Below are 11,569 nucleotides of genomic sequence, written 5' to 3'. Positions count from 1 at the left end.
CCTTCCTTAGTAGCATCTTCATTCAAATCAAAGCCATAAACTTTCTTTTGCCACACCACTTTGACCAAGTTTGAAGACCTAAGAGAAGAGTCGTTCAGACGAGATGCCCTCAAAATCTTCTAATTCAAAAAGGTTACCTCGCCAGAGAAGTTGAATGGGAGTAAATCTTCTTCGCCATCAAGAGAATCATTGATTATACACCCCAATAGCTCATCCCATGACAAATGCTCAAAATCCTTTTCCATTGAGCTTAAACGGTGAAAATCCATCGACCAATCAAACCACAACTTCAACAGCAACACTCAAGCGGACAACAATGGAAAAGGAATGAGGGAAGAGGACAGATGATGAACAATAAGGCAAGACTCAAGAAAAACAGTGACAGAGGTGATTGACGAACAGACCAAAGACGATGAGAGATGGAGCCCGACTTGAAGAGAGAGAGAGGGGGGGGAAGCCAAAAGTGAAATGAGGAAGTGAGTCAAAAATGTTAAACGAGTAAGGGTACTGTTGGAAGTTCAATGCACAGTCAACATGAGCCTGTGACTTATAATTTAGACCATGTGTTGCTTTTAGAACATGACTAATAAAGCATACTAGAGGGAGTATAAGAAACACTAGATAACTCTTTAAAAAAAGAACTCATTTGGAACTTGGAATTATTATTTAGATAAAATATCCCAGAATATTTGTACAGATTGTTGGACGTAATTGGTCCATCTATCTACATATACATCCATCCTTGTCATTATTAAGAATCAGGCATCTGTCCATTCAAAAACCCAAACCTTTGAGGAATGGTACAAGTGACATTCTCTCCAACTCTCTTAGCATTTTTTGTAATTATTATCGGGAAATGATAAATTTATTATATTTTAATCTTAATTAAAGATTATATAATATTGATATGTGAATTAATTTTTTACATAAAAACTTCTTTATGATTCAAATATTTTAATTTTAGTTACAAAAAAATTATGTATAGTTTATAGGTGTATACAATTTAAAAAAAATATTACATTTGATCCCTATAGTATTTTTTTTAAGAAAATATATTTTGATTTGAAGCTGTTTTTCTTTATGGAACAACTGAAATAAATTTTCATGTTTTTAATATATTTTTATTTTATTATTATATTATCATGCATCAGACCTATCTTGTGAACACCTCACACTATCTTCATGACTTGGAATTATAAAAGCAAATTTTAGTAGAAGCTCAAAAGAGAGAAATAAAACTTGCATGGATATGGCCCGGAAAAAAATTTTCCCCTAGAAATGATCAAGTTGCTGCGTAGTGGGTTGATGAAACTCGAGCTCGGAACAAAATCAGCACACAACTCTCATGGCCTAAATGATTTGGCTACGAATTGACTTCACAGCCCACGAACTCAACAACGTAATGATAACAGCTTAGCTTTCAATTCAAGGGTTACATAATACGCTTTTTGTTCTCTTTATATAGCACAATCTGAGTTCAGGACCATTTCTATGTCTCCATTCTCGTCTCCTTTTGTTTTATCTTTTGCTTTTTTCAGCCCAAGTCATTCTTTGAAAGCTCCGGGCTTGCGACCAAATCAGAACATAATAATGGAAGCAGCTTCTGTTTTGGGAGATTCATCAAGCGTTTGAGCCATTTATCCGTCCCAATTACACTTTCATCCATAGCCTACAAATAATTTAGGGTTTGATTGTAACTAAGGAAACAAGCATTCACTGCACTAGGCATATTTCATTTCGCTGCGTTCCATTTACAACACATGAAAACTGGTCAATTTTTACACTTGGATGCTTTAATTTCCTCCTGTTTTGTCTTCATTCTCGTCTCCTCTGTTGCATGTCTGCAAATTGCCATCAAAGTGAAAACAAAGATAGGTCCATCTATTTATCACCACCTCCTCTGCCAGTAATTGCTGTCTCTTCCCCTACCAGATTCTGCAGATTTTTCGAGCTTGCCCATCACTGCATTCTTGAAGTTAATGGCTTCCTGAACTTGCGAGCAAGACCTCTGCATCCGAACCCCACTCAAACTACTCCTACACTCCATCAACTCGTTCAGCAAAACCCTCCTCTTCGGTTCTGGCCTCTGCTTTGGAGCACTGTGAGACCTCAATTTCGCCCTAAAAGACTGAGTATTCGCCATGTAATTCGGGAAATTCCCGTACTGCCGGCAAAATCCATCGCCGGCGCAAACGCGCCTGCAAGCCGTCGCCTGACAGCTGAAAGACCCGCAAGAACTGGTGAATCGAGGAGTGCTCTGTGCCGTGGACGACCTGCATTCTTCCGCTGTCAACCCCCAATCGAAGTCCTGCAGATTCCGGCGACAGTCCAGTATGGATAGGCGAGCAGGGGTACGACAACAAGGGACTGGAAGAGGAGAGGAAAGTGCTTGGAATTGTGAATCGTCACCAAAATCTGAAATTGAAGAAGTGTTGGTCCTCCGAGACCTCGATCTAGGCCTGCCAGTGTCTACTTCCAATATTTTGGGGCTTCCATCGAAGCTGTTAGAGTTATTTATTGTTGCATCAAAAGAAGACATCCTTCTGCTGTGAATGGGAGCAGTATGCTCACTCCTAGTGTCGTCAAATCTCTCCTGCATAAGATTTTTCACGCCGCCATTTCACACCAAATTCACACAGATTAACAACAAACAATAATCTTAGGTTTCCAGAATCTGACGTAGTTACCATAGATCTTCGCGCTCGAGCTTCAAATCTACAGGCTTCATTGTCTTTGCTCATAAGCCTACGAGCTTTCTGAGACCTGACAGTGGCTTGGGCTCTGATAAGAGCTTGCATACTATGAAAGGTTGCTGTGGCTTGCTTCCTTACTAAATAGCCTTTCACAAGTGCTTGTAATTTCACCAATCCTTTCAAAGCTCTCAGTGCCTTTCTTGCCTGTTTACAGAAGTGAAAAATGCGTCGTCAAATTCCTGATCTGAAAAACTGGTTCCGTTTGAGAAAAGACAAAACACGCATACTTACCAAGTATCCCCTGAATACTGTTTGAATCTTAACGGCAGCCCATCTCTCGTGTCCACCACCGCCAAACATGGTGCCTCTTCCATGGCTGGTCAGCCTAACCACGGCCACCGCAGCCTGAGCGGCTGCCACGGCGGCATCAGCGGCGGCAGCGGTGGCCGCAGCCACCGCAATGGCATGCTTGTTCTGCTGCTTCTCTGTTTCGGTGTAGATCGACTGAAGCCAAGCAGCTTCTGCAGGCGAGATGTTTGGCGGTATAGTGGTTGGATTGTGACATAAATCTGTGAGTTCTCCCTCTGAAACATGGTTTCTGTCTTTCTTTATCCCAAACAAGCTCTTCAACCACCGGGCGGCTCTTCCCATTTGCTCAGCAACAGATAAGAGAGTACAGGGTCCTGAAAAAATAGTGGAACCTACAAAAACCCAATCACGGCTTTTAGACAAAGCGAAAGGGTCTCTCTCTCAGCTTGCAGTTCACAATTTAGGCGTCTTTCCATTTCCCGGAACGTGGTGAAATCGGCTAGTTAAAAATTTAAACCTCAAAGGAGAATTTTTCTATTTTGCTTTTTTTCTTTTTGGTTTTGTCTTCGTACGAAACCAGGAAAACATGGGAAGAAAAAGAAAGGGTCTGCTTACGCTTCATGAAAAAATCTGCATTACATGACAAAAGACAAGCCCATTGGATCATGCAGGCAGGTTAAGCCAGCTAGTTAAGTGAAGGATAATCACTTGGTGGCTTATAAAACTACGGAAATTAATTTATCATGGCATAATTATGAGAGAGAGAGTTACCTTGGCGAGATGAGATTAGATTCTCCAGGGAAAAGGAATTAAAAAGTTGGGATGAAAAAGGGCAGGAAAGTGAAACCCTCCAAAAAACATGAAGCCGTCCAATGGGAAGCTCAGAAAATGGCTGTGCCTTCAAAGATGAAAAGGAAAGGAGCCCATCAGAGCAGAGTATAGTAGTATAGTGAAATCTCTATCTCCATCTGTCTCCCATTGCTCTCTGGAGCGACGTGTCCTCAAAAAGAAAGATACCTCAGTGTCTAAGCATGTCAGACACTCTCGTGATTAATTCCCCTTTTATTTAGCTGCTTCTTCCCCAAGTGCCTCTTCAAAACCCGCAAAAACAGCCCACATCCACCGTTAATTCTCACGGCGCTTCGATCTCTTGCCGCTAAACCGAATACTCTTTCTGTGGTGTTGTTCCACCACAACCACAAATCGACTTCCTCTGCTCTCCTCTGCAAAACCGTTGCTCTATTAATTCACAGCGATTGAGTGAAACTGTTGATCATTCTTGACGCAAGCATTTCTCTCTTCAGCTCCCAAGTCCCGAAACCAAACAAACTGGAAGTGCGTAGGTTAATTGACTCTGAAGAAGAAAGAGCTATGTGTGCCTTCTCTGCAAGCTGCTCTGCTTCGACATTAAAGCAAGCGAGAATGAAAATGAAAGGATATTTATTTTACGGGAGAATAAATAATGTCGTTCTCTCTCGCCGAGGCAAAGCCTGTCAATGGCTAGGAGGTCTAGGAGTTGTGTAGGGAACCTGCTTTGGGGGTTTTTGAAAAGGTCGTTTCGAAGCGTACGAGCATCTAATGGGGGCTTGAGATCGCTTTCATGCATCAGACTTAACTGTTTTCCTCAATTATTTGGCTCCTAATTTAAACTGGCTTGGCTTGTTTTTACTGTTCTGTTTTCTGCAGCTCTGGAAATTATAGGGGTCCTCATTCTACCAGGCTTGCAGCGTCATTCGTGTTGGGTAAATGATTAAATAGTACCAGAATAATGCTTGGCTTCGTTACTTTTGAAAATGAACAAATTAAAACCGAGGGGGACCATGGACTGAACTCGCTAGCTCAGCTTGGTTTGCATCTCAAAATCGTTCTTATGGCTGAGGTAGATTAGATCCAAGTTAAGTTGTTTTTTGGGCTAGGACTCATGATATTTTTCAAAACATCATGCAAGTATGAACTTGATATGGAAAAAATTAAAAACATATTTTTTTATGAAAATCTAAAAATTAAACCTTTTAAAAAGCCTATTTTATTTTTAGACATCTAAGCATGATATAAGATATTGGTAATTATTTTATAATTATAAAAAAATAAAGTGAAACCTTAATTTCTCAACAATAATGCATTTTTAAAATTATATCCTAATTATATATTATATATAAGTGCTTTAATCATAATAATTAAACTTTCAATGCTTCATTTTTTTCAAAAATAAAGTAGGCATGAAGTAAAAGTATAATTGAAAAAAATTATAAAAATTACATAATATTTTATATTTTGGACTAAGTATTATTTTTAGAATATGTATTATATTGAGATATGGAGGGACTGAGGGAGTGTATACCCTGATGTGGGACAAGATAACAAATTATACAGGATCGGACTCTTTGGTTTTGTATGTATTGACATTTGACAAATTTTCAATCGCTATTACGTAGATTTTTTTTTTTTAGCCTTTTTGTGCATTGCTGTCATATGGATTTCATAGCACAAGAAACCCCCTATCTTGCTATATGTAAAAGTATTTTCTAGTAATTCACATAATTCGGGTGGAAAAACAGCGGATGAAAAATATCTTGAACATTAACTCTATAGCAACAACATAGATTTTTTTTTTTACATGTAATTAAAAAATACTAGATACTAGATAGATGAATGTACTGGATAAGTGGTGTGAGCAAGTAATAACAAATGATTGTTTTCGGTTGGACAACACTAACAGGTGATTTATTCAGATGGTATATATGTTGATGAGATGAACTTTAAAAATAGTGAGTCTATTTTTGATTTTGTGCATATCGATTGTTTTTTTTCAAAATGTAAATATTTGCAATCAATGATAGTGGGTTTCAAAGCTCAAGATCCGCCCTTCTCATTAGATGTAAAGGATTCCGAAGCTCATCTAAGTAATGTTAGAGATTTAATATGATCAGTGACAGATTTAGGATTATTCTATGACAGATTATGAGGGCCAAATTTTCTTCTTCTACTTAAGGGCGACAAGATTTAACTACAAAATTTTTTTAACCAACTTTTAAAGAATGGCTTCAAAAACTTAGAAAAGGTAGATATTTGTATAGGGCGGAACCAGCGTGAGATTTTAAAGGAGGCCAAAGTTGGGTTACACAATCCTCATACACATGCACCTAGACTTCATACGTCATGTTGATAAAGCAATTCTAACTTATTTTATCAAAATTATAAAAAATCTTAAAAACCATCAATAACTCTTCCTAAATACTAATAATTTTTTAACTTTGCTCTTATTTAACATAGAAAAAACATACATTTTGATCCCTATATTTTACTCGTATTTTGTTATAGATTTCTATTCTTTTTTTTGGTATTTTGGTTCCCTATAGTTTCATTTCTCAATGTTCTAGATTCCTAAATGAATAAAATATAAGAATTTTGAATGAATATAAAACACAAAAAATAAAAATGTAGGGACCAAAAATACTGAAAAAGTACAAGGACTTATAGCACAATACAAGGAAAGTGTGGGGGCCAAAATGTATATTTTCCTTTAATATATACAAACTTTTTTAACATATTTTTCCTTACCAACATTTACCCCTCATTTGAATTGAAGAAAGTAGCTAGGAAGAAAAGAAAATTAGGAGAGAAAACTTTAAAAATGGTAAAAAAAATTACAATTTTAAAAAATTTATCCTTTTAGTTTTCTTTTATCTCTATTTTCTTTCCACATTTCCCTTCATCTCAATAGTAAAAGAAAAAATCCCAACAAAAAAATTAATGGCATGCTTATAAATAAGATTAAAAAAAATCATGTATAAACAAAACCATACAGGATAGAGCTTAAATCGTGATGGCTTCTTTCATCTCAACTTGTTCTCTCTCTCTCTCTCTCTCTCTCTCTCTCTCTCTCTCTCTCTCTCTCTCTCTCTCTCTCTCTCTCTCTCTCTCACAACATAATGTGTTGCACTAGCATTTATATTCTTCTTCCTCTCTCTCAATATGCTTGAGTATAGATTTGGTTGAAACAACCTCTTTTTAAAATTGATTTCATCTTCTTAACGTACAGCAAAACCTATCAAACTCACAACGGTTTTACTATTGATAAACCTTGCCCAAAAATACCTAAAAAAGAACTCTTTCGACTAAACCTAAAAACTTTTATAAATGGAGCCATGATTGAGAGAAACGTTATAAATATGCGATAAAAAAGTTGGGGGCCAAGAGCTCCTCCACGCATAACCTAGTTCCGCCCCTGTATTTGTGGGTACGATCCCTTAAATCCGTTGCTGAAAATGATGATGAATGGGTCATATTGTTCATTTTGATATATTTCAATTTTATATGCACACAATAATTGATTTACATCAGTGTTGATATGTTTATATTAATATTAACCATGTTTGCCACTTATGGCATATTCTTATTTTAAATTAAAAGTTAGAAATAAGAAACACAGGCAATGTATGAAAAAAGGAAAAGGGCTAACCAAATAAATACCAACGAATTATATTTGAGTTTTAGGGCTGTTTGCTAGGCAAAAATAAACAGAATTAAATGAATTAAGAAATAAAAATAAAAATAAATTAAATTATCCAATTTCTCATAATAAATATGAAAAATATCAATATTACATGCCTCAAATATGAAAATTATCACACTTGTCCCAAACATAAAAAATATGAGTCACGATTTTATGAACTAAATTATACATTCTCTCCCATAATTATAATTGACTTATTTTTTTCACATTTTAATCATTTTATTTTTTTTAATTTATTGCATTTCACTCTTCTCCAGCAAGCAAAAAGGCCCCTTAATATAGTTGGGTCAGGGGAAAATTTTGGTGCATTGAGAGAGATTTATATTTTTTAATTAGAGGAACGTGTATTATTAGCATGAGGTTATAAACAAAATCATACTCATGATCTTCCAATTGTTTGGGAAAAAATTTTCATCCCATTACAAGTTACTCCCTCCATGTCTATATATAAGGTATTTTTTAAAAATTTATTTTATTTTATCTTTAAATATAAGAGACGGTAATGATATTTTTAAATAATTAGACATTTTTATCCTTATCTTGAAAAATAAAATAGATCATTAATTGTATTTTTTTCTACCACCATCATGATATTAATTATGAAATTGTTAGGGACAAAATTAAAAAATTATTGTATTTTTATGTGAATTTAACTAAATAATACTCTCTCTATTAAAAAATATAAGATATTTTTAACCAAATTTTACCTCCAATAAAATAATTATCTACTTTCAAACTAACCCTATTTTTTTATATTTATTTCTATTAAATATTATATAATAAATATAAAGTCACTATCAATCAGGACACTTTTTAAAAAAAACATAATGATTTATACTTCAAAAGATATTTAATTTTTTAAATTTTTTTATATTTTTAAAAGAAAGGAGTAAACCTTAATTAATTTATGAAATTTAATTAAAAATATTTTATATATAAAAACGGCGGGAGTAATTCACAGAGGAAAGAATTTGAAAGGAATGAAAAGTGGGTCATTAAGCATATGAGGTCATGAAATTGAAAGGAAATCTCCGGCACTGGGCTTAAGTACACTGTCACTTGCACAGACTCACGGGCCTAGTCACCAGTCACTACCTCTCCCCTTTTCTCCCTCCAATATATTTTCCTCTCCACTTACCATTTCCCTTTTTCCTCCGCCCCATCATTTCAGGGGGAACAATGATATCTAAACCTCAAAATATTAATTTAATAATAATTAAATTCCTAAAAAAATAAATTATAAATATTGAGAGTTACATTTAAAATTTAAATATTTTATTTGTAATTGAAATTATTAAATGTGTATTTGTTTAAGTTAATATTTACAATTTATTTTTTAAAATTAAAAAATTGTATTAGAATTTTAGTAGGAAAAATTGGTAAAAATGATGTTGTTAAAAGAGAAATTGTGCTTAAAGATTAAGTTGAATTTAAAAATTAAATTAAATATTTATTTATTAAACAATCTAAGCAAATGAATGAAATGTCCTTTTATTTAAACCCAAAAAAGTTGGCACATTCAACATATTCATTCTAAACTAAAAACCTTACACCCATGATAACAAAAATTACAACTTACTTCTTTAGCTTCTGACATGGGGTGTAAGGTTTTTGGCACTTTTGGCTTTGATGCAGGGTTTTGGCTTGGAGTGCACATGTTGAACAGACAATCTTTCTTTTTTTTTACTTCCTTAATTTAAATAGAGGGGCATTTTGGTCATTTGTTTAAATTGTTTAATGAATAAAATATTTAATTTGATTATTGAATTTAACTTGATCTTTAAATATAATTTCTCTTTCAACTAGGTTCTTTTCACCGATCTTTCCTTTTCACCGATCTTTTCATTTAACTATCATTAAATTGATGCTTTGAGTTTTGACACTTTTTTTTTAAAAAATATAAGGATATGAAAACCATACAAAAAGAATAATTATAGAGTTATGTAATTAATTGGCTGGTAGTCAAAAATCTTGATATCAAATTGATCCAGAGGTATTTAATGGGCAAACAAGTTAACACGTCTGTTAGCTTATTTGTAAATATAGTTGAACTTGATCAACTCATTTTTTTGATGAGGTCTTTGATAATTTTTTAAAATAGGTGTGTGGAATAGTTACACTCGACGGTGAATGATAAAAGCCCTTAACACCTAATTTTTATTCTCATGGCCTACTCTTCACTTGCAAAATAATATCGTGGCCCGAATGTAATTTTTGAAATCTAGGTGAAGTCACGAAATCGAAAAATGTGAGGAACTTGAGCCACGAGAGTCAACGAGTAATTGGGTTGTGTGGGTCACGCGTAGTCTCCTTTCCCTTGCCTTACTGTACCATTCTATCGGCTCAGAGATATGGTAAAAGATTTGTTTCCAAAATAAGTGCTTCCAGCCAACCCAGGGTGTCCCGATCGGCAATGATGTACAAAGTAAGTATTCTGAAAAAAAATATATATATATATATATATAATGTCATTCCAGAAATGATTTAATTCCAAGCAAAATATATTATAGTTAACTTCTCTCTGACTTAAATAGGAGTGGAAGATAATTTCATCTTTAAATTATAAATCGATGAACATGTAAAAGCAGTGCAATATTAATATTGTCTTAGTTACTCCCATTTTGCAATACATCTATAGGAATAATTGAATCGGCACGAAATTCCTATACCCATCCAACAATACTCCAACGTTCAAGATACTCACGTCTGGCTTTTCCATACCATTCTCGGGTACACTGACATATCCCATTTCCTTTTTTTGTATCGTGAGCGTCTTGGGATTATGCTTCACGTGCCTCGGAGTAAATTACGGTACTTCATATTATACTATATATTTTTAATTAACAAAACTATCCGATTAATTTTAAGACTGCACATTTTATTCATTTTTACCAATAAAAATAACTTTCACAAGTCATTTGTGTTTTCAAAAGAAAGCAAGAAGCTGTACTGGCAAAATTGATTGGTATTGTACAGGATCTTAACTTGTGCAAGGAACGTGGTTTTTTTTACAATGGTAATTTTTTTTAACTATTTTGGAGCGATCAACTTTATCATTCATGATTGTAATGTCACCTATCCTTTTAAGGATATTGTTGACCAAGCTAGTTCTTTCTTCTTTATGGAGAGCTAGATCGAATTTAATCATGTGTATAGAGACTGGAATAGAATTGTTGATTGCCTAACAAGCCTATCTCACTCTTTAAATATTAACTTTTGCCTCTTTGATTATCATCCATATCTTGATTTAGAAGTGGAGGATGATAAAAGAGAATAGGTTTGTCTTGTCTTTTATTCTTTGTTAACTTGTACCTTGTTGTTTAGTTTTGGTTAGTATTGCATTTCAATTTTCATTCAAAAAGAAAGTAAGAAGCTCGCACTCTCTCCACAAGGGTATCTCGCTTGAATATTTTAAGAAAATTTGAATATTACCGTCACTAGTCTAAATTAATCTAAATCTTAGCCGCGAGGTTGTCATTATCTATAGTAACCTTAAGGGTGTCTTGAAAATATTTTTGATATATCTATTTTATATAACTACATATTTCAAGACTTAAACTTGAGTCATAAAACATTTTTATGCTTTCAATTATAGAAAACTTGAAATAAAATATGCTTGTAAAAACATGCCATGTTACATCGATTAGTACAGTTAAATAAAATCTGATATGTTATTATTTTTTAATGGCTTTCTTTTTAAGGAAAAATGCAAAAAAGACTTGACTAGATTTCATTTTGTTTGGAAAGACTTGGGATATCAGGTCCTTCGCTGGCATTCATTCGAAGCTCTAAATGATCCAATTGCCCATGTGATTTTTAAAAAAAAAAAAACAAAAGTTGAGCAAGCTCCTTTGCTGTCAATATCTTGTACAAGGTCCTTCACTGTCAATATATTGTAAGTTCATTCACTATCAATAATTTGGTGACCATATGTAAAACATGATCCTTTAGTGTTAATATGTCAAACAACATCCACTGGGGTCAATATATCAAACAAGGTGTGAATTTTTAGGATATTCAAAATGATTATTTGAATAAATGAAAAAAATTA

General features: G+C 33.9%; 1 protein-coding gene across 1 annotated transcript; it reads right to left on the bottom strand.

Annotated features, from left to right (window-relative positions):
- Positions 1-1,636: 1,636 nt before the first annotated feature.
- Positions 1,637-4,507, bottom strand: LOC129310526 (protein IQ-domain 26-like). The gene is made up of 4 exons (XM_054952390.1): positions 3,774-4,507; positions 2,985-3,394; positions 2,688-2,897; positions 1,637-2,593 (listed from the first exon to the last, which is right to left on the bottom strand). The coding sequence occupies exons 2-4, from the start codon at positions 3,342-3,344 to the stop codon at positions 1,889-1,891; spliced, it is 1,275 nt and encodes a 424-aa protein (XP_054808365.1). The 5' UTR covers positions 3,345-3,394; positions 3,774-4,507; the 3' UTR covers positions 1,637-1,888.
- Positions 4,508-11,569: the final 7,062 nt, after the last annotated feature.

The sequence above is a fragment of the Prosopis cineraria genome, unplaced genomic scaffold (genome assembly GCF_029017545.1).
Source record: "Prosopis cineraria cultivar Desert tree isolate PC_DT_omini unplaced genomic scaffold, ASM2901754v1 PC1, whole genome shotgun sequence".
NCBI lineage: Eukaryota > Viridiplantae > Streptophyta > Magnoliopsida > Fabales > Fabaceae > Prosopis > Prosopis cineraria.
The sequence above is the reverse complement of the archived record's forward strand: the minus strand, read 5'-3'. Positions and strand labels throughout refer to the sequence as shown.

What these genes read in the sequence shown, in the direction of transcription:
- LOC129310526 (XM_054952390.1), bottom strand. Translation starts at nt 3,344, where the DNA reads ATGGGAAGAGCCGCCCGGTGGTTGAAGAGCTTGTTTGGGATAAAGAAA. An exon ending in CAGTATTCAGGGGATACTTG is followed by an intron (nt 2,898 to 2,984) that starts GTAAGTATGCGT and finishes TTCTGTAAACAG; the next exon opens with GCAAGAAAGGCACTGAGAGC. An exon ending in CTCGAGCGCGAAGATCTATG is followed by an intron (nt 2,594 to 2,687) that starts GTAACTACGTCA and finishes AATCTTATGCAG; the next exon opens with GAGAGATTTGACGACACTAG.